The sequence below is a fragment of the Salvelinus alpinus genome, chromosome 30 (genome assembly GCF_045679555.1).
Source record: "Salvelinus alpinus chromosome 30, SLU_Salpinus.1, whole genome shotgun sequence".
In the NCBI taxonomy this organism is placed as follows: domain Eukaryota; kingdom Metazoa; phylum Chordata; class Actinopteri; order Salmoniformes; family Salmonidae; genus Salvelinus; species Salvelinus alpinus.
Genome location: NC_092115.1, coordinates 43,160,890 through 43,184,741, shown reverse-complemented (window position 1 = coordinate 43,184,741; position 23,852 = coordinate 43,160,890). Strand labels below are relative to the sequence as shown.

Here is a 23,852-nt window from a genome sequence, read left to right as displayed (position 1 = left end):
ATGCCAGTTGCCATTGAAGGTGAGCATTTTCCCATTGAAGTCAGTTACGACGCTGAAATGCAGTCAGGTCAATTCCCTGGTGAGGATGACGAGCACGTAGATGTGCTTCCCTAAGACAGTTTCTGCATACATTCTTTGGTTGTGAGAACTCAGTTTGATCAGCTGCCCAGGTGGCTGGTCTCAGATGATCCTACAGGTGAGGAAGGCGGATGTGGATGTCCTGTTCTGGTCTGCAGTTGTGAGACCGGTTGGACTTACTGCCAAATTTCCTAAAACGAAGTTGAAGGCTGCTTATGGTGGAGAAATTAACATAAAATTATCCTGCAACAGCTCTGGTGGACATTTCTGCAGTCAGCATGACAATTGCAAGCTCCCTCAAAACTTGAGACATCTGTGGCATTGTGTTGTGTGAGAAAACTGCACAAGGTGCACCTGTGTAATGATCATGCCGTTTAATCAGTTTCTTGATATGCCACACGTCAGGTGGATAGATTATCTCGGCAAAGGAGAAATGCTCACTAACAGGGATGTAAATACATTTGTGCAGGAGATGAGACAAAAGCTTTTTGTGCATATGTAACATTTCTGTGTTCTTTTATTTCAGTTCATGAAACATGGGACCAACAATACATGTGTTAATACAGTACCAGTCAAAAGTTTGGACACACCTACTCATTCAAGGGTTTTTCTTTTTGACTATTTTCTACATTCCACATATGGAATCATGTAGTAACCAAAAAAAGTGTTAAACTAGTTAAAATATATATTATTTTTTTCATTCTTCAAAGTAGCCACCCTTTGCCTTGATGACAGCTTTGCACACTCTTGGCATTCTCTCAACCAGCTTCACCTGGAATTCTTTTCCAACAGTCTTGAAGTTTCCACATATGCTGAGCACTTGTTGGCTGTTTTACCTTCACTCTGCGGTCCAACTCATCCCAATTGGGTTGAGGTTGGGTGATTGTGGAGGACAGGACATCTGATGCAACACTCCATCACTCTCCTTCTTGGTCAAATTAAGGCCTGATTCTCAGTCTCCTCTGAACACTTTCAAAGTTCTTGAAATGTTCCAGATTGACTGACCTTCATGTCTTAAAGTAATGATAAAGTAATGATGGACTGTTGATTCTCTTTGCTTATTTGAGCTGTTCTTGCCAGAATATGGACTTAGCCATATTTGGTAAAAGACAATCTTCTGTATACCACCCCTACCTTGTCAGAACACAACTGATTGGCTCAAATGCAATAAGAAGGAAAGAAAGGCACACCTGTTAATTGAAATGCATTCCAGGTGACTACCTCATGAAGCTGGTTGAGAGAATGCCAAGAGTGTGCAAAGCTGTCATCAAGGCATAAGGTGGCTACTTTGAAGAATCTCAAATTTAACATATAGATTTGTTTAACACTTTTTTGGTTACTACATGATTCCATGTGTGTCCTTTCATCGTTTTGATGTCTTCACAATGTAGAAAATAGCAAAAATAAAGAAAAAACCTGGAACGAGTAGGTGTGTCCAAACATTTGACTGGTACTGAAACAAATATATACAGTGTACATACTGCAATTCCAACCACAAAACCTCTTTGGTTTGATTTTAAGCCTCAAAATACAACAATTTGCCTATAATTCTATTTGAGGCTCCACATATCATGGAAAATAATGTTATTGCCCACAACCAATCAGTCTCAAATCCAATCCAGCTGCATGTAGAAAGTTGAGATTGCCTAAAGGCCAGTCTCTTTGGCAATGACATGGAGTGGGAAGGAGTGAAATATTAGCTAAAAAGACTGGGTACCAGACTAGCAGTATCATGCATTGCAATTTATGCAGGGACATTTAAAGGTACATACAATTAGAATACTTTGCATTGCAACAATACAAAAAGAAGAGTGAGAAATAGAGGCAATACAGTTCTGCTTCCTTTATAGTTGTCTACCACATGTTTTATGCTAACTATTAACCCTATAGAAATAAAACATTTACATGTCTACGACATTTGACACATTTCAGATTTCATATCCTCATAATAAACACCTAGAAATGTTTTCCATTTATTGTTTGAGTGTACACATTTTCTATGATCAAGGTCTTTCTTTCTTGCCCTTGTAAAGGGCCAGTAGTGAGACATTGGCTACTTTGACCACCTTGAAGCAGACACCAGGAATATCACCGTCGGCATGTCCCTTTCAACCAAACTCTGCTACCAAGACTTCATCGTTTTCCTGTTGAGAGAGGAGGAAGAGGATTTCAAAACAGTGGTTATGATGAAAAGCCTGGAAATTGTGTAGGAAGTTCAGAGGAAAATCCCTGGTGTCAGGAAACAGATGGCAAACTCATCATAAAACAAAACAAATCAAAAGTTTATGGATGTCCTTGAGGGATGGGCAACGGCTTTTTGTAGGGCCATGGATGCATTTCCAATTGGACATACGAAATGGACTAGTATCCCGTGGAATATGTAATGCTAATTCATTAATAGGAAAACTAACTTCTTGAGGTTCAATTTATAACCCGAAAACACACCAAACCTATGCAGTACGTCCATTACCTCAGGACACACGCTTCAGGGTCTGAGATATATATAAAAGCAAGTCATCTGCATACAAGGAAACTTTGTGTTCCAGTTCCAATCTGTAGATATCATGTATTGAGGGTGTGGTATTTAGCATAATAGAAAGGGGTTCTTTTTTTTGTTATTTCATTTATTTATTTGACCCCTTTTTCTCCCTAATTTCGTGGTATCCAATTGGTAGTTAGTCTTGTCTCATCACTGCAACTCCCATACAGACTTGGGAGAGGCGAAGATCGAGAGCCGTGCGTCTTCCAAAACACAACCCAACCAAGCCGCACTGCTTCTTGACACAATGCCCACTTAACCCGGAAGCCAGCCAGCCGCACCAATGTGTCGGAGGAAACACCGTACACCTGGCGACCGTGTCAGCGTGCACTGCGCCCGGCCCGCCACAGGAGTGTCCGAAGAGTGGAATGTCCGAAGAGAGTGTATGACATTAAGCAGACAGAAAAGGAGAGACAACCCTTAATAAACACTGTCTGATCCATTGATATGTCTGTCATAGTGGATTCCATTTGAGAGGTAAGCAATTCCGCTAACATTTTAACATCTGCATTTAAAAAGGGAGATCGGTCTGTATGAGCCACACTCAGATGCATCTTTGCCGGGTTTTAACAAAAGTGTGATCGACGCCTCTGTCAGGGTTTTGGGTAAAACACCCTGGTCCAGGGCCTTTTCAAACATTTCAAGCAGGAGGAGGGCCAGTTTGGCAGAAAACGTATTGTAGAATTTGATTGGGTAGCCATCTGGGCCAGGGGATTTTGAATTGCTGTAATTGAATTAATAATCTCCTCTAACTGCAAAGGTTGGTCAATTTCCTCTCTCTTCTCTGTACTAATGGAAGGAGTTTCCAAATTGTCAAGAAAATCATTCATAACTGAATTGTCTTCAGGTGATTCTGACATGTAAAGAACTGAATACTTTTTTTTTTAAATGTTCAGTACAATTTACTATCCACAGATAAGGCTGAACAGCAGCTACTCCGCACACCCGGTTTTGTTTACGAACACGGAGAAAAGGCTGGTCGACTTCCAGCTCATCAACACAAGTGCAAATCTGCCTCACAGCTGATCCCTCAAATTCGCAACACCTCGGGTGTCTTAACAGTTAGTCCTACTGAAATCAATAATACCTTTAAAAAAAAATCCCCTACCTTGTCACAACACAACTGATTGGCTCAAACGCATTAATAAGGAAAGAAATTCCACTAATTAACTTTTAACAAGGCACACCTGTTAATTGAAATGCATTCCAGGTGACTACCTCATGAAGCTGGTTGAGAAAATTCCAAGTGTGCAAAGCTGTCATCAAGGCAAAGGGGGCTCCTTTGTTAAACAAATGAAAATATATTTGAGAAACTTCACTTTTCTTGGTTACTACATGATTCCATATGTGTTATTTCATAGTTTGATGTCTTCGCTATTATTCTACAATGTAGAAAATAGTAAAAATAAAGAAAAATCCATGAATGAGTGTTTACAAACTTTTGACTGGTACTGTATAAACAAAAATACACCATAATGACAAAGCGAAAACAGATTTCCTTTGCTATGAGACTCGAAATTGAGCTAAGGTGCATCCTGTTTCCATTGCGATTTATCTACAACTTGATTGGTGTCCATCTGTGGTAAATTACATTGATTGGACATGATTTGAAAAGGCACACACCTGTCTATATAACGTCCCACAGTTGACAGTGCATGTCAGAGCAAAAACCAAGCCAAGAGGTTGAAGAAATTGTTCGTAGAGCTCAGATACAGGATTGTGTCGAGGCACAGATCTGGGGAAGGGTACCAAAAAATGTCAGCAGCATGGAAGGTTCCCAAGAACACAGTGGCCTCCATCATTCTTAAATGGAAGAAGTTTGGAACCACCAAGACTCGTGGGGTGAAGGGTCTTGGTCAGGGAGGTGACCAAGAACCTGATGGTCACTCAGACAGAGCTCCAGAGTTCCTCTGTCGAGATGGGAGAACCTTCCAGAAGGACAAAAATCTCTGCAGCATTCCACCAATCAGGACTTTATGGTAGAGTGGCCAGATGGAAGCCATACCCGCAGTGAAAGGCACATGGCAGCCCACTTGGAGTTTGCCAAAAGGCACCTAAAGGACTCTGACCATGAGAAGCAAGATTCTCTGGTCTGATGACACCAAGATTGAACTCTAGCCTGAATCCCAAGTGTAACGTCTGGAGGAAACATGGCACCATCCCTACGGTGAAGCATGGTGGTGGTGGCAGCATCATGCTGTGTGGATGTTTTTCAGCGACATGGACTGGGAGACTAGTCAGGATAGAAGGAAAGATGAACGGAGAAAAGTACAGATAGATCTTTGATGAACACCTGCTCCAGAGTGCTCAGGACCTCAGACTGGGGCGAAGGTTCACCTTCCAACAGGACAACGACCCTAAGCACGCAGCCAAGACAACACAGGAGTGGCTTCGGTCAAGTCTCTGAAAGTCCATGAGTGTCCCAGCCAGAGCCCGAACTTGAACCTGATCGAACATCTCTGGAGAGACTTGAAAATAGTTGTGCAGTTGGGATTAACTCCCCAAATACAGGTGTGCCAAGCTTGTAGCGTCATATCCAAGAAGACTCGAGGCTGTAATCGCTGCCAAAGGTGCTTCAACAAAGTACTGAGTAAAGGGTCTGAATACTTTTTTATACATTTGCAATAATTTCAAAAACCTTTTGCTTTGTCATTATGGGGTATTGTGTGTAGATTGATGAGGGGAAAAAACGATTTAATCCATTGAAAATAATGCTGTATCGTAACAAAAATGTGTAAAAAGTCAAGGTGTCTGAATACTTTCCGAATGCACTGTATGTAGGCAAAACCACGCACATTTATGTCAAAAAATATCCAAACAGTCCCTTTAGAAGTCAGAATGTTGAATAAACTTCATTTGAACTCTGCTGATTGTCTGTGGTGTTGGTCCTTCAGTTGGTCTAAATGTTAAGACTAAATATCCACAGGAAAGTGTTATAAACCAAACTTCAAAACGCGGGTCTCTGTGTGTGGCAAACAAGCCTAGTTTCTTTGTGACCAAAGGCACGTGCACTAGACGGAAGTACATGCACACAACGCATGCATGTAACCGAAGTCTGCAGGTGTTTACATGGTTTTGCGCATGTGCCAGATGATACATTTCAATGACAGTACAGGTGCGCATATTAGACAAAATATTTGATCGGAAATTTCAAGCGGCTGAAGGACCAACAGTACAGTACAACGGTACAGTAAATTCAAGTATAATTTAATTCAACGTTCTGACATGTAAGGAAAACTTCAATAATACTGCATTGTCATGTTTCAGACTGTATATCAAGTATTGATTAATTAGACAAACAAGACTGGCACCCAGACTACAGTATCACCAATCCAGCACCTCAAATGTTCAACTCCTTGAGTTCCTGCACCTCTTTTAGGGCCAATCCCAAATTGTTCCCTAAGCCCTATGTACTGAGAAGATTTGATTGGTATAAGCAATATGGTGAAACTATTACCAGATTGATTACACCTGTCAAATCCTTTCAGATCTCCTAAAGTGCATAGGGTGCAGGGTTTAGGCGGCGATTTGGGATTGGGCCACAAAACATTAGCTCAAAAGTATTGCAGAGTACCTGCATATAATATAAACAGCACCGTCACTCAAAATAAGTGCTGCCCGGCAACTATTTCAGTCCAAGTAAAGCACAGAATATAACACATCCAAGTATAATATTTAACCATCTCCCCTTCTGTCACACACAATAATAAAAGCTGGGACATAATCTGTAGATATAGATACGCTATAAATGTGAGATATTTGATAACTAAGTAGTAATATTAACATTATGCCTTCTAATTGGAGTCACTGTACTCATAATATACAGGAGAACGATCGCCTTATGGCGAGGATAGCTGTGCTGCAAGCCCAGCTTCAGACGCAATCGTTAGGCAAGGGTAATTTCAGTGTAGGAAAGGATGAAACAGCGTCTGTGCCACCAGTAAGTACAGATAGTAGTATAAATCCCCCCCGCACAGTCCCCGCAGCCGGACAATTCTCTCATGGCTTCTAGAGGGAAATGCTGTAGGAATGCTCAACCGGTGTCGCTCATTCAGCCGACAGAAATTTTCAACCGGTTCTCCCCATTAAGCAACGGGTCGGAGTCAGAGGACGAGCCTTCTCTGGTCTCCCCTCCTCCCGTTACGGGGTCTGAGGCACCGAAGTCTCCCACCATTAGCTCTGACAAATTGAAAACCCTAGTCATTGGCGACTCCATTACCCGCAGTATTAGACTTAAAACGAATCATCCAGCGATCTTACACTGTTTACCAGGGGGCAGGGCTACCGACGTTAAGGCTAATCTGAAGATGGTGCTGGCTAAAGCTAAAACTGGCGAGTGTAGAGTATAGAGATATTGTTATCCACGTCGGCACCAACGATGTTAGGATGAAACAGTCAGACGTCACCAAGGGCAACATAGTGTGTAAATCAGCTAGAAAGATGTTTCGGCATCAAGTAATTGTCTCTGGCCCCCTCCCAGTTAGGGGGAGTGATGAGCTCAACAGCAGAGTCTCACAACTCAATCGCTGGTTGAAAACGGTTTTCTTCCCCTCCCAAAAGATAGAATTTGTACATAATTGGCCCTCTTTCTGGGACTCACGCGCAAACAGGACCAAGCCTGGCCTGCTGAGGAGTGACGGACTCCATCCTAGCTGGAGGGGTGCTCTCCTCTTATCTACAAACATAGACAGGCCTCTAACTCCCGTAGCTCCACAATGAGATAGCCTGCTGCCTGTCCTGCACCCTGTTAGCCAAAACTAAACATGGCCGTGTTCGCCTTAGCAGTCTCACTGGAATAAAGACCTCCTCCATTCCTGCCATTATTGAAAGAGATTGTGATATCTCACATCTCAAAATAGGGCTACTTAATGTTAGATCCCTCACTTCCAAGGCAGTTATAGTCAATTAACTAATCACTGATCATAATCTTGATGTGATTGGCCTGACTGAAACATGGCTTAAGCCTGATGAATTTACTGAGTTAAATGAGGCCACACCTCCTGGTTACACTAGTGACCATATCCCTTGTGCATCCCGCAAAGGCGGAGGTGTTGCTAACATTTACGATAGCAAATTTCAATTTACCAAAAATAAAATGACGTTTTTGACTTTTGAGCTTCTAGTCATGAAATCTATGCAGCCTACTCAATCACTTTTTATAGCTACTGTTTACAGGCCTCCTGGGCCATATACAGCGTTCCTCACTGAGTTCTCTGAATTCCTATTGGACCTTGTAGTCATGGCAGATAATATTCAAATTTTTGGTGACTTTAATATTCACATGGAAAAGTCCACAGACCCATTCCAAAAGTTGGTTTTGTCCAACATGTCTCTGGACCTACTCACTGCCACAGTCATACTCTGTACCTAGTTTTGTTCCGTGGAATAAATGTTGTGGATCTTAATGTTTTTCCTCATAATCCTGGACTATCGGACCACCAATTTATTAAATTTGCAATCGCAACAAATAATCTGCTCAGACCCCAACCAAGGATCATCAAAAGATCATCAAAAGCCGTGCTATAAATTCTCGGACAACCCAAAGATTCCTAGATGCCTTTCGACTCCCTCCACCTACACAAGGACGTCAGAGTACAAAAATCAGTTAACCACCTAACTGTGGAACTCAATTTAACCTTGCGTAATACATTAGATGCAGTCGCAACCTTAAAAACAAAAAACATTTGTCATGAGAAACTAGCTCCCTGGTATACAGAAAATACCCGAGCTCTGAAGCAAGCTTCCAGAAAATTTGAACGGAAATGGCCCTAACCCAAACGGTAAGTCTTCCGACTAGCTTGGAAAGACAGTACCGAAGAGCCCTCACTGATGCTCGATCATCCTATTTTTCCAACTTAATTGAGGACAATAAGAACAATCCAAAATGTATTTTTGATACTGTTGCAAAGCAGCATTCCACAAGGCTTTCACTTCAGCAGTGATAAATTCATGAACTTCTTTGGCGAAAAGATCATGATCATTAGAAAGCAAATTACGGACTCCTCTTTAAATCTACATATTCCTCCAACGTTCAGTTGTCCTGAGTCTGCACAGCTCTGCCAGGACCTAGGATCAAGGGAGACACTCAAGTTTTTTAATACTATATCTCTTGACACAATGATGAAACTAATCATGGCCTCTAAACCTTCAAGCTGCATACTGGACCCTATTCCAACTAAACTACTGAAAGAGCTGCTTCCTGTGCTTGGCCCTCCTATGTTGAACATAATAAACAGCTCTCTATCCATCGGCTGTGTACCAAACTCACTAAAAGTGGCAGTAATATTTTTATTTTCACCTTTCTTTAACCAGGTAGGCCAGTTGAGAACATATTCTCATTTACAACTGCGACCTGGCCAAGATAAAGCAAAGCAGTGCGACACAAACAACAACACAGAGTTACACATGGAATAAACAAACAGTCAATAACACAATAGAAAAGTCTATATACAGTGTGTGCAAATGAGGTAAGATAAGGGAGGTAAGGCAATAAAAAGACCATAGTGGCGAAATAATTACAATTTAGCAATTAAACACTGGAGTGATAGATGTGCAGAAGATGAATGTGCAAGTAGCGATACTGAGGTGCAAAGGAGAAAAAAAAAGAAACTATGGAAATGGGGTAGTTGGATGGGCTATTTACAGATGGGCTATGTACAGGTGCAATGATCTGTAAGCTGCTCTGACAACTGTTACTTAAAGTTAAAGAGGGAGATATGGGTCTCCAGCTTCAGTGATTTTTGCAGTTCGTTCCAGTCATTGGCAGCAGAGAACTGTAAGGAAAAGCGGCCAAAAGAGGAATTAGCTTTGGGGGTGACCAGTGAAATATACCTGCTGGAGCGCGTGCTACGTGTGGGTGCTGCTATGGTGACCAGTGAGCTGAGATATAGATGACCTGGAGCCAGTGGGTTTGGCGACGAATATGAACTAAGGGCCAGCCAACGAAAGCATACAGGTTGCAGTGGTGGGTAGTATTTGGGGCTTTGGGACAAAACGGATGGCACTGTGATAGACTGCATCCAATTTGCTGAGTAGAGTGTTGGAGGCTATTTTGTAAATGACATCGCCGATGTCAAGGATCGGTAGGATAGTCAGTTTTACGATGGTATGTTTGGCAGCATGAGTGAAGGATGCTTTGTTGCGAAATAGGCAGCCGATTCTAGATTTAATTTTGGATTGGAGATGCTTAGTGTGAGTCTGGAAGGAGAGTTTGCAATCTAACCAGAAACCTAGGTATTTGTAGTTGTCCACATATTCTAAGTTAGAACCGTCCAGAGTAGTGATGCTGGACGTGCAGGCAGGTGCGGGCAGTGATCGGTTGAAGAGCATGCATTGATCGGTTGAAGAGCATGCATTTAGTTTTACTTGCATTTAAGAGCAGTTGGGGGCCACGGAATGAAAGTTGTATGGCATTGAAGCTCGTCTGGAGGTTAGTTAACACAGTGTCCAAAGAAGGGCCAGAAGTATACCGAATGGTGTCATCTGCGTAGAGGTGGATCAGAGAATCACCAGCAGCAAGAGCGACATCATTGATGTATACAGAGAAGAGAGACGGCCCGAGAATTGAACCCCGTGACACCCACATTGAGACTGCCAGAGGTCCGGACAACAGGCCCTTTTGACACACTGAACTCTGTCAGAGAAGTAGTTGGTGAACCAGGCGAGGCAGTCATTTGAGAAACCAAGGCTGTCGAGTCTGCTGATAAGAATGTGGTGATTGACAGAGCCGAAAGCCTTGGCCAGGTCGATGAATACGGCTGCACAGTATTGTCTCTTATCGATGGCGGTTATGATATCGTTTAGGACCTTGAGCGTGGCTGAGATGCACCCTTGACCAGCTCGGAAACCAGATTGCATAGCGGAGAAGGTACGGTGGGATTCGAAATGGTCGTTGATCTGTTTGTTAAATTGACTTTCGAAGACCTTAGAAAGGCAGTGTAGGATAGATATAGGTCTGTAGCAGTTTGGGTCTAGAGTGTCTCCCCCTTTGAAGAGGGGGATGACCGTGGTAGCTTTCCAATCTTTGGGGACCTCAGACGACACGAAAGAGAGGTTGAACAGGCTAGTAATAGGGGTTGCAACAATTTCGGCAGGTAATTTTAGAAAGAGTTGGTCCAGATTGTCTAGCCCGGCTGATTTTGCAGCTCTTTCAGAACATCGGCTATCTGGATTTGGGTGAAGGAGAAATGGGGAGGCTTGGGCGGGTTGCTGTGGGGGGTGCAGTGCCATTGACCGGGGTAGTGGTGGCCAGGTGGAAAGCATGGCCAGCTGTAGAAAAATGCTTATTGAAATTCTCAATTATAGTGGATTTTCCGGTGGTGACAGTGTTTCCTAGCCTCAGTGCAGTGGGCAGCTGGGAGGAGGTGCTCTTATTCTCCATGGACTTTACAGTGTCCCAGAACATTTTGGAGTTTGTACTACAGGATGCACATTTCTGTTTGAAAAAGCTTGTCTTTGCTTTCCTAACTGCCTGTGTATATTGGTTCCTAACTGCTAATGCAGAACACCACAGGATGTTTTTGTGCTGGTCAAGGGCAGTGAGGTCTGGAGTGAACCAAGGGCTATATCTGTTCCTGGTTCTAAATTATTTGAAAGGGGCATGCTTATTTAAGATGGTAAGGAAAGCACTTTTAAAGAAATAACCAGGCATCCTCTACTGACGGAATGAGGTCAATATCCTTCCAGGATATTGTGTGAGATTGAGGGCATCTAGCTTAGATTGTAGGACGGCTGGGATGTTAAGCATGTCCCAGTTTAGGTCCCCTAACAGTACGAGCTCTGACGATAGATGGGGGGCAATCAATTCACATATGGTGTCCAGGGCACAGTTGGGGGCAGAAGGTGGTCTATAGCAAGTGGCAACGGTGGGACTTGTTTTTGGAAAGGTGGATTTGAAAAAATAGAAGCTCAAATTGTTTGGGCACAGACTTGGATAGTATGACAGAACTCTGCAGGCTGTCTCTGCAGTAGATTGCAACTCCGCCCCCTTTGGCAGTTTATCTTGTCGGAAAATGTTGTAGTTATAGGGATAGAAATTTCAGGGTTTTTGGTGGCCTTCCAAAGCCAGGATTCAGACACGGCTAGGACATCCGGGTTGGCAGAGTGTGCTTAAGCAGTGAGTAAAACAAACTTAGGGAGGAGGCTTCTAATGTTTACATGCATGAAACCAAGCCTTTTACAGTTACAGAAGTCAACAAATGAGAGCGCCTGGGGAATGGGAGTGGAGCTAGGCACTGCAGGCCCTGGATTAACCTCTACATCAGAGGAACAGAGGAGGAGTAGGATAAGGCTAAAAGCTATAAGAACAGGTCATCTAGTGCATTCGGAACAGAGAGTAAAAGGAGCAGGTTTCTGGGCACGGAAGAATAGATTCAATGCATAATGTCCAGACAAGGGTATGGTAGGATGTGAATACAGTGGAGGTAAACCTAGGCATTGAGTGACGATGAGAGAGGTATTGTCTCTAGAGTAGAGGTTGACCGATTAGTTTTTTTCTACGCTGATACCGACTATTGGAGGACCAAAAAAAGCCGATACCGATTAAATCGGACGATTTTTAAAAATGTATTTGTAATAAATGACAATTACAACAATACTGAATTAACACTTTTTTAAACTTAATATAATACATCAATAAAATCAATTTAGCCTCAAATAAATAATGAAACATGTTCAATTTGGTTTAGATAATGCAAAAACAAAGTGTTGGAGAAGAAAGTAAAAGTGCAATATGTGCCATGTAAGAAAGCTAACGTTTAAGTTTCTTGCTCAGAACATGAGAACATATGAAAGCTGATGGTTCCTTTTAACATGAGTCTTCAATATTCCCAGGTAAAGAAGTTTTAGGTTGTAGTTATTATAGGAATTATAGGACTATTTCTCTCTATACGATTTGTATTTCATATACCTTTGACGATTGGATGTTCTTATAGGCACTTTAGTATTGCCAGTGTAACAGTATAGCTTCCATCCCTCTCCTCGCCGCTACCTGGGCTCGAACCAGGAACACATCGACAACAGCCACCCTCGAAGCAGCGTTACCCATGCAGAGCAAGGGGAACAACTACTCCACATCTCAGAGCGAGTGACATTTGAAACGCTATTAGCGCGCACCCCGCTAACAAGCTAGCCATTTCACATCGGTTACACCAGCCTAATCTCGGGAGTTGATAGGCTTGAAGTCATGAACAGCTCAATGCTTGAAGCACAGCGAGGAGCTGCTGGTGAATGCACGAAAGTGATGTTTGAATGAATGCTTACGAGCCTGCTGCTGCCTACCATCACTCAGTCAGACTGCTCTATCAAATATCAAATCATAGACTTAGTTATAACATAATAACACACAGAAATCCGAGCCTTAGGTCATTAATATGGTCGAATCCAGAAACTATCATCTCGAAAACAAAACGTTTATTCTTTCAGTGAAATATGGAACCGTTACGTATTTTATCTAACGGGTGGCATCCATAAGTCTAAATATTCCTGTGAAACATTGCACAACCTTCAATGTTATGTCATAATTACGTAAATTTCTCGCAAATTATTTCGCAATGAGGCAGGCGGCCCAAACTGTTGCATATACCCTGACTCTGCGTGCATGGAACGCAAGAGAAGTGACACAATTTCACCTGGTTAATATTGCCTGCTAAGCTGGATTTCTTTTAGCTAAATATGCAGGTTTAAAAATATATACTTCTGTGTATTGATTTTAAGAAAGGCATTTATGTTTATGTACACGTTGGAGCAACGACAGTCCTTTTTCGCGAATGCACACTGCATCGATTATATGCAACGCAGGACACGCTAGATAAACTAGTAATATCATCAACCATGTGTAGTTATAACTAGTGATTATGATTGATTGATTGTTTTTTATAAGATAAGTTTAATGCTAGCTAGCAACTTACCTTGGCTTCTTACTGCATTCACGTAACAGGCAGGCTCCTCGTGAGGCAGGTGGTTAGAGCGTTGGACTAGTTACCCGTAAGGTTGCAAGATTGAATCCCTGAGCTGACAAGGTAAAAATCTGTCGTTCTGCCCCTGAACAAGGCAGTTAACCCACCGTTCCTAGGCCGTCATTGAAAAGAAGAATGTGTTCTTAACTGACTTGCCTAGTTAAATAAAGGTGTAAAAAAATAATAATAAGAAGAAGAAGAAGAAAAAAAATCGGCAAAATCGGCGTCCAAAATTACAGATTTCCGATTGTTATGAAAACTTGAAATCGGCCCTAATTAATCGGCCATTCCGATTAATCGGTCGACCTCTACTCTAGAGGCACCATTTAAACCAGGTGAGGTCACTGCATGTGTGGGAGGTGGAACAAAAGGGTTAGCTAAGCCATATTGAGCAGTGCTGGAGGCTCTACAGTGAAATAGGACAATCACTAACCAAAACAGCAATAGACCAGGCATATTGACATTAGGGAGAGGCATGCGTAGCCGAGTGATCATGGAGTCTAGTGAGTAGCTAGGCGGGCTGGAGACACGGCGATTCAGACAGCTAGCGGGCCAGGGCTAGCAGAAGGGAAGTCATGAAGGAAGAGTCAGTTGTAGCCCCCTCAGGCGGTTATGTCGGCAGACCAGTCGTGAAGGATCGGCAGGGCTCCGTGTAGTTAAAGGCCACTTGGCAAAATAGGTATTGTAGCCCGAGAAAATTGGCTGATGGACCTCTTCAGCTAACAGTCCGATATGCTCTAGACAGCTAGCGGGCCGTGGCTAGCAGATGGGGACATCGCAACGGAGGAGCCAGTTGAAAACCCCCTCGGGCGGATTACGTCGGTAGTCCAGTCGTGATGGATCGGCGGGGCTCCGTATCGGCAGTAAAAGGGGTCCAGGCCAATTGGCAAAATAGGTATTATAGCCCAAGGACAGGCTGATGGACCTCTTCAGCTAGACGGGAGATGGGCCTAGCATAGGCTAGCTCCAGGCTAATTGGTGCTTGCTTCGGGACAGAGACGTTAGCCAGGAGTAGCCACTCGGATAGCAGCTAGATAGCTGCGATGATCCAGCTGAAAAGGTTAAGAGCTTGCGGTAGAAATCCGGAGATGTGGGGAAAAAGAGTCCGGTATGCTCTGGGTTGAATCGCACTGTGCAGACTGGCAGGAGTTGTCCAGGCTCCTGCTGATAGCCACTGCTAGCGAACTACTAGCTAGTAGCTAGTTCGCTGGCTAGCTTCTATTGGGGGTTCTGGTTCTAAAGTAAAGAAAATAGCAGATCCACACCACATTGGGTGAGGTGGGTTGCAGGAGAGTATGTTGGAGTTGAGGTTAAAAAAAATATTAAAAAAATTATATACGAAATATAAATATATACGCCATCTTGGATTACAGAAAGCCTCTCTTGAAAAAGCCAAACCTTGACCCAGATTTTTTTTATTTTATTTTTTTATTTTTTTAAACTATCGGCCTATATCGAATCTCCCATTCCTCTCAAACATTTTTGAAAAATCTGTGACGCAGCAACTCACTGCCTTCCTGAAGACAAACAATGTATACGAAACGCTTCAGTCTGGTTTTAGATGCCATCATAGCACTGAAACTGCACTTGTGAAGGTGGTAAATTACCTTTTCATGGTGTCAGACCTGGGCTCTGCATCTGTCCTCGTGTTCCTAGACCATAGTGCTGCTTTTGATACCATTGATCACCACATTCTTTTGGAGAGATTCGAAACCCAAATTGGTTTACACGTACAAGTTCTGGCTTGGTTTAGATCTTAACTGTCGGAAAGATATCAGTTTGTCCTCTGACAAATCAACTGTAAATTTCGGTGTTCCTCAAGCCTCCGTTTTAGGACCACTATTGTTTTCACTATATATTTTACTACTTGGTGATTCTGGTGGTCATTCGGAAACATAATGTTAACTTTCACTACTATGCGGACGACACACAGCTGTACATTTCAATGAAACATGGTGAAGTCCCAAAATTGCCCTAGACATTAAGAAGTGGATGGCGTCAAATGTTCTACTTTTAAACTCGGACACAACAGATATGTTAGTTCTAGGTTCCAAGAAACAAAGAGATCTTCTGCTGAATCTGACAATTAATCTTTATGGTTGTACAGTCGTCTCAAATAAAACTGTGAAGGACCTCGGCGTTACTCTTTACCCTGATCTCTCTTTTGACGAACATATCAACACTGTTTCAAGGACAGCTTTTTTCTACATAACGTCGCAAAAAAATAGGAAACTTTCTGTCCAAAAATTATGCTGAAAAATTAAACCATGCTTTTGTCAATTCTAGGTTAGACCACTGCAATGCTCTAATTTCCGGCTACCCGGATAAAGCACTAAATAAACTTCAGTTAGTGCTAAACACGGCTGCTAGAATCTTGACTAGAACCCCAAAATGTGATCATATTACTCCAGTCCTAGCCTCTCTACACTGGCTTTCTGTTAAGGCAAGGGCTGATTTCAAGGTTTTACTGCTTAAATTACATGGGCTTGCTCCTACCTATCTTTCCGATTTGGTCCTGCTGTACATGCCTACACGTACGCTACGGTCACAAGACGCAGGCCTCCTAACTGTCCCTAGAATTTCTAAGCAAACAGCTGGAGGCAGGGCTTTATGGAATGGTCTGCCTACCCATGTGAGAGACGCAGACTTGGTCTCAACCTTTAAGTCTTTATTGAAGACTCATCTCTTCAGTAGGTCCTATAATTGAGTGTAGTCTGGCCCAGGACTGTGAAGGTGAACGGAAAGGCACTGGAACAACAAACCGCCCTTGCTGTCTCTGCCTGGCCGGTTCCCCTCTCTCCACTGGGATTCTCTGCCTCAAACCCTATTACAGGGGCTGAGTCACTGGCTTACTGGTGCGCTTCCATACCGTCCCTAGGAGGGGTGCGTCACTTGAGTGGGTTTAGTCACTTACGTGATCTACCTGTCCAGGTTGGCGCCCCCCTTTGGGTTTGTGCCGTGGGGGGAGATCTTTGTGGCCTATACTCGGCCTTGTCTCAGGATGGTAAGTTGGTGGTTGAAGATATCACTCTAGTGGTGTGCTTTGGCAAAGTGGGTGGGGTTATATCCGGCCTGTTTGGCCCTGTCCGGGGGTATCGTTTGATGGGGCCACAGTGTCTCCCGACCCCTCCTGTCTCATCCTCCAGTATTTATGCTGCAATAGTTTGTGTGTCGAGGCTATGGTCAGTCTGTTATATCTGGAGTATTTCTCCTGTCTTATCCGGTGTCCTGTGTGAATTTAAGTATACTCTCTCTAATTCTCTCTCTTTCTTTCTCTCTCTCTCGGAGGACCTGAGCCCTAGGACCATGCCTCAGGACTACCTGGCCTGATGACTCCTTGCTGTCTCCAGTCACCTGGTCGTGCTTCTGCTCCAGTTTCAACTGATCTGCCTGCGGCTATTGAACCCTGACCTGTTCACCGGACGTGCTACCTGTCCCAGACCTGCTGTTTTCAACTCTCTAGAGACAGCAGGAGCGGTAGAGATACTCTGAATGATCGGCTATGAAAAGCCAACTGACATTTACTCCTGAGGTGCTGACCTGTTGCACCCTCTACAACCACTGTGATTATCATTATTTGACCCTGCTGGTCATCTATGAACATTTGAACATCTTGGCCATGTTCTGTTATAATCTCCACCTGGGACAGCCAGAAGAGGACTGGCCACCTCTCATAGCCTGGTTCCTCTCTAGGTTTCTTCCTAGGTTCCGGGCCTTTCTAGGGAGTTTTTCCTAGCCACCGTGCTTCTACACCTGGATTGCTTGCTGTTTGGGGTTTCAGGCTGGGTTTCTGTACAGCACTTTGTAACATCAGCTGATGTAAGAAGGGCTTTATAAATATATTTGATTGAACTATTAGGGATGCACGATATATCGGTAAGCATATCGGATCGGCCGATATTAGCAAAAAATGCCAACATCAGCATTGGCCCGATGTGCAAACCCGATGTCAAAGTTGACGTGCATACCTATATAACGTAGGTAGATGTATGATGGAATCCTGGTTGAGAATGAAATGACTGAACAACGAAACAGCACAGCAAGTAAGTGAAAGAAATAGGTTTGGATTATGTTTTACTGGTAATGGGGACATATGTAAATGCCAAAAAAATAACCTTTTGGTCACTATGTGTGTTTCAACTATTTAACTGTACTAGAAAGCTTAAAAGGCCGTTAACATTTTTAATAAATCGGTATTGGGGTTTTTGGCAAGGATAATATCGGATATCGGTATCGGCCAAAAATGTCATATCGGTGCATCGCTAATAAATATTACTCCATTACTGGGCGTTCCATGTTAGCTTAAACAAAATGCCGCCATAGATGTTTCAACTAAACGGCTCTTGGCGATAGTCTTTGCGCTCGATTCTGGGAAAATGGTATCTTGTAAAAATGACTGTGTCCAGTTGCACGTGGTTCTACAAAAACCAAAGAACTCAGAATGATATTAAGTCCATGTTTTTTTACGTTGGTTATTATGATTTAATATTAGTTTTGTGATTTAATATTAGTGTATTTCTATTCGATTTTTTTTATTTTATTTGAAAGTTAGTTTAGTTTCAGTTCGTTTCCAGACTTGATTTACTTTAGTTTCAGTTTGATAAAAACATTTATATTTCGTTTTTATATGAAAGTTTAAGTTTTAGTGTTTGGGACAGAAAGTAGCCTATGTGTGGGAGGCTAGGAGCCATTTATGTGTTGTAGGGATATAGTTCATTGTTTTGGGATGCCACTTCTTGCCACTGGTGGGGAAGTAATACATAATGTGATGGGCCAGGATCATAGACCTGCGCCATTGAGGCCATCTCCACCTTCAAATAGTTATTTTCTTCAGGAGTACAATTAATTTGCTGATCCCTCCTGATGACACAACTGTCATGACTCCAACCGGGGCATCAGGTCATGCCAACCAAGTCATCAGCCAATGATGTTTGAAGTCCCACTCAGTTGACTAAATCAAAATGGCAAAAGTCCACAAAGGCACCGCCCAGGCTTTTGGCCACTAGAGGACTCCATATCATTTAAACCTAACCAAACCTATGTGATTTGGATTTAAAGAATAAGCACCTAGACTGGTGCAAGAAATATGGTAGAAGGATACTCTCTTGCCCATGTTTACACCAATCCAATGTTTTTATTTTATTTAAACATTCGTAGTATATGTAAGAATAATCAACTACCTTCACCTTTGACAGATAGAGAGGAAAAAAACTAATGAAGTCATGGCACATTTGACATGTTATGTAAATATCAAACATGTATCACCGAATAACCCCTTCAAATAGGGTTAATAAAAACAACAGCAAAAACATAAGCAATAACACTTCTTCAGGCTGCGTTCCGGAGGGGCTCGTTTAAACGTGTTAACCCTCGCAAGGCTGTCGTCCCAGAAGGCAACCCTAGCCGTGTCCTCAGAGCATGCGCAGACCAGTTGGCTGGTGCGTTTACGGACATATTCAATCTCCCCCTATCCCAGTCCGCTGTCCCCACGTTTCAAGATGGCCACCATTGTTCCTCTACCCAAGAAGGCAAAGGTAACTGAACTAAATGACTATCGCCCTGTAGCACTCATGTCATCATGAAGTGCTTTGAGAGACTAGTCACGGAGCATATCACCTCCACCCCACCTGATACCCTAGACCCACTCCAATTTGCTTACCGCCCCAATAGGTCCACACAGACAATGCAATCGCACTGCCCTATCCCATCTGGACAAGAGGAATACCTATGTAAGAATGCTGTTCATTGACTATAGCACAGCATTCAACATCATAGTACCCTCCAAGCTCATCATTAAGCTTGAGGCCCTGGGTCTCCAACTCAATCATCAGGTTTGCAGACGACACAACTGTAGTAGGCTTGATTACCAACAATGACCAGACAGCCTACAGGGAGGAGGTGAGCGCAGGAAAACAACCTCTGTGTGGTGCCATGAAAACAACCTCTCACTCCAAGTCAACAAAACAAAAGGATCGTGGACTTCAGGAAACAGCAGAGGGGAGCACCCATCGAAGGGACTGCAGTGGAGAAGGTGGAAAGCTTCAAGTTCCTCGGCGTACACGTCACTGACAAACTGAAATGGTCCACCCACACAGACAGTGTTGTGAAGAAGACACAACAGCGCCTCTTCAAATTTCTTCAGCCTCCTGAGGTTGTCTTGGCACCTAAAACACTCACAAACGTTTACAGGTGCACAATTTAAAGCATCCTGTCGGGGTGTATCACTGCCTGGTATGGCAACTGCACCGCCCACAACCGCTGGGCTCTCCAGAGGGTGGTTTGGTTTGCCCAACGCATCATCGGGGGCAAACTACCTGCCCTCCAGGACACCTAAAGCATCCGATGTCACAGGAAGGTCAAAAAGATCATCAAGGACAACAACCACCAGAACCACTGCCTGTTCACCCCGCTATCATCCAGAAGGCGAGGTCAGTACAGGTGCATCAAAGCTGGGACAGAGACACTGAAAAACAGCTTCTATCTCAAGGCCATCAGACTGCTAAACAGCCATCTAACACAGAGAGGCTGCTGCCAACACACAGACTTGAAATCCCTGGCCACTTTAATAAATGGAACACTAGTCACTTTAATAATGTTTACATATTTTGCATTACTCATCTCGTATGTATATACTGTATTCTATTGTATCTTAGTCTATGACGCTCTGACATTGCTCGTCCATATATTTATATATTTTTAATTCCATTCCTTTACATAGATTTGTGTGTATTGTGTTTATTGTTGTGACATTGTTAGATATTACTTATCAGATATTAATGCACTGTTGGAGCTAGAAACACAAGCATTTTGGTACATCCGCAATAACATCTGCTAAACACGGGTATGTGACCAATCACATTTTATTTGACACCCTGTCTTGCCACCAGCAACATTTCAGTCGCACCTTGCGCCCTACACTTGTCTGTACATCAAGCACGTAAACAATTAACTTACCCGGGTTATAGCAAGCTGTGCCACACTGATTGGTGGAGTAATTTAATGAGCTAAATGTAAACATTTAAATGTAAACACAATGTTGATTTCACAGGTTAATAAAGGAATAGAAAGGAATGATATAAACTGCGTTTTTGGGGGGGTTGAACCGGTTCAGAACTTTATTTTGCTTGTCGGGAACAGAAAAAAAAAGTGGTTCTGTTCAGATCGAAACGATTGGAAAACAAATTCGTGAGCATTTTGTATAAGCTAACCTGTAACGGAAACATCTGGCGTACAATCTGTAGTTACATAGAACAACTAGTGGTCTGGGAATGTGATGGCTGCATGATTATTATCTGGCGTGCTCACAGCATCACATAGGTGTGGAGGGAAATAAGCTGTAAAGAAGAGAGGACAGCAGCCAAACGAACACCGTACAACAAAATCATGTATCCTACATGGACACTGAAAGAGAGCTTTGGTAAGCTGACATATCGCTAACCCACTAGCATTCTCATACAATACATTTATGTCCAAGCATTGACAGCTGGCTACATGTGGCAGGTGCTGCCGACTATGGCTTCGTAAATGAAAATACAAGTTCATTACCTCTGCATCGTGTGATGACATCATATTATATTGTGACTATTGTCAGACAGTTTTTGCATGTTAGATCAATGAAATAAATGTTTATTCTAATGTGATTTTGAACTCACCCATTGCGTCTGCTTCCGTATACAAAAAAATAGCCCACACGCAGGATTGTTATCACATGACCTACGCGTCATGGCAGTCCGTACCAATCATTTTGGGGGAATCAATGAAATCCCACGTTCATGGGCTTTATGACGAAGTCTCGCGAGTTTTCTTGTGTGATCTTGATTGCTATCGCTGAAGAGTAGGAGGAAAATATCAGGTACAGTATTTAAAGTAATATATTTTCTTTACCAAAACACAGTTGACTCCTACAAATAGATATTCGCGTTCCTAAACTGACCCTGTGCTTATTTATGTCTGATACAAATTCATTGAGGGCAAATAGATGGCGTTGTTCTGCTTGATAGCGGCCAGGCTTCAATGTTGTGGTTTTCATCGAAGGCCGCAGTATTACGTTTCCGGCTTATACCAAAAGGACAGTCACTCAGTTCCCCAACTTTATTTACGAATACGTTATTGACGTTAAAATGACGTCCATGGCAATCTCATACAACAATTTTACAACATGGCAGTTATTCTAGTTTAACCTGGCTTCTAAGTGCTATGATACATTTAACCGGCCGTTATTGTAAATAATAATTTGTTCTTAACTGACTTGCCTAGTTAAATAAAATAACCTAAATAACTCACTTTAACGTCACAGTACAGCTGACACACCCACTAACTGCAACGTTAAACATTGAGCCTTAGTTTTATTAGTGAAATTACAATGAACATGGCAATGATCATCAGGAAAAACACTTTTTTTGCAGGACAATTCATGATGAGTTATGCTGAAAAGCCGGAGGAGATAACGAGAGAGGAGTGGATGGAAAAGCTCAACAATGTCCACATTCAGAGAGCCGACATGAACAGGCTCATCATGAACTACTTGGTGACAGGTACAGTAGAGTAAACCATGCACACACACAAACATAGGCATACCAAGAAATACCAGGTACACAAAAAGGTTCTCTAAACAGATAATTGTATGTCTTTGATATTAACAGAGGGGTTTAAGGAGGCAGCTGAGAAGTTCCGTATGGAGTCTGGAATTGAGCCCAGTGTGGACCTGGATTCTCTGGATGAGAGGATAAAGATCCGGGAGATGATCCTGAAGGGACAGATACAGGAGGCCATTGCACTCATCAACAGCCTGCACCCAGAACTGCTCGACACAAACCGCTACCTGTACTTTCACCTACAGGTAAAAAGCAGATGGCCTCTCCCTTTATTCTTCTGGCAGTCTTATTTTATGTGCAGTGTTCCCTTTATTCCATGCAATCTGTTCCTATCCTTTTTTTGTTGTCCATCTCCCTCTCACCTTCCTCCTCTGACCGTCCCCTCATACTGATCTGCCCCTCTGCAGCAGCAGCACCTGATTGAGCTGATCCGTCTGAGGGAGACTGAGGCAGCACTAGAGTTTGCTCAGTCGCAGCTGGCAGAGCAGGGTGAGGAGAGCAGAGAGTGTCTGACAGAGATGGAGAGAACCCTGGCCCTGCTGGCCTTCGACAACCCTGAGGAGTCGCCCTTCGGAGACCTCCTCAACACGATGCAGAGGCAGAAGGTGAGGCTTTAAGGTCACATCATAATCTAGAAATAGATAACCTATTGCTTTGTGATTACACGTTTCTACTATTTCATTAAACATTTTATTTCTTGAGTAATTCAACTTTTGACTCCATTATTGCTGATTTCATGTTCTTCCTGTCCACTGTGTTCTTCCCGAAGGTGTGGAGTGAAGTGAACCAGTCTGTGCTAGACTACGAGAACAGAGAGTCAACGCCCAAACTGGCCAAGCTCCTCAAACTGCTCCTGTGGGCTCAGAACGAACTTGACCAAAAGAAAGTCAAGTACCCCAAAATGACAGACCTCAGCAAGGGCACGATCGAGGACCCAAAGTGACCGCACGCCAGGCTATGTGTGCCGTGGGAAACTAAATGGACTCACCTACTCCCCTCCTATCTATTTATGCTCCGACACAGACTGACTCATACTACTTTTTTTTCTTTTTTTGTGTGGGTTGCTTTTTGGGAGACTTTGATAACATGGACTGTGCAAACTGGATGGTTTGTATTTTTAAAGTGACTTTCTGACTGAAACTTCAATATCTGAAATATAAACCCTTGTATTTTAATGAAGTAAAATTAGACTTTTTGTTTCATGTCTCCGATAGATGGTTACATATTTCACAGTTACACTATTTTTTTCTGTCTACTGGCAGGGAAAGTTAGCAATCTTTGCATATGGAGGGTGTGTTTAAAGCCTAAATTAGGCTCTCGGGACTATAATGTGTCAACCTAGAACAGGAATGAAGGTGTGGTGTTTGGGTAGAACGATTGGTTCCCATTGCTGTGGTCCACTGTCAACATTGTTTTATTTTTCTGAACAAAAACATGCACATTTCAGTTTAATGCTATTGGATAGGGGCCAAAGCTTCTGGGTACTGATGGTGAATGCTTCTCAGCTGCCAATGCCCTGTATCTTTGTCAGAGTTTTATTGCAACTTTAGTTTTTTCATCCTGTGTTATCTTGAACAAACAAGACAATAATGTGAATACATACAGAGACATCCACTCAGTTCACGGTGGCTGTTTTGCAACCGGATTATTTACATGTATGGAATAAAATACTCTTTTGGAACACTT

The 23,852-nt window shown here is 42.9% G+C and overlaps 1 protein-coding gene and 1 long non-coding RNA gene across 2 annotated transcripts; one reads left to right on the top strand and one right to left on the bottom strand.

The window, feature by feature from the left end:
* Positions 1–563: 563 nt before the first annotated feature.
* On the bottom strand, positions 564–21,641 carry LOC139559519 (uncharacterized). The gene is made up of 3 exons (XR_011671787.1): positions 21,506–21,641; positions 21,225–21,399; positions 564–2,222 (listed from the first exon to the last, which is right to left on the bottom strand). It is a non-coding gene; the product is annotated as an uncharacterized lncRNA (long non-coding RNA).
* Positions 21,341–23,852, top strand: LOC139559518 (glucose-induced degradation protein 8-B homolog). The gene is made up of 5 exons (XM_071375593.1): positions 21,341–21,424; positions 21,978–22,106; positions 22,215–22,411; positions 22,574–22,771; positions 22,936–23,852. Exons 2-5 carry the CDS (start codon positions 21,986–21,988, stop codon positions 23,107–23,109), a joined length of 690 nt encoding a protein of 229 aa, XP_071231694.1. The 5' UTR covers positions 21,341–21,424; positions 21,978–21,985; the 3' UTR covers positions 23,110–23,852.

Bases quoted from the DNA above. Each gene is read 5' to 3' on its own strand.
- LOC139559518 (XM_071375593.1), top strand. From the start codon at position 21,986: ATGATGAGTTATGCTGAAAAGCCGGAGGAGATAACGAGAGAGGAGTGG. The intron at 22,412-22,573 runs GTAAAAAGCAGA...GCCCCTCTGCAG, and splicing joins ACCTGTACTTTCACCTACAG to CAGCAGCACCTGATTGAGCT. The intron at 22,772-22,935 runs GTGAGGCTTTAA...TTCTTCCCGAAG, and splicing joins ACACGATGCAGAGGCAGAAG to GTGTGGAGTGAAGTGAACCA.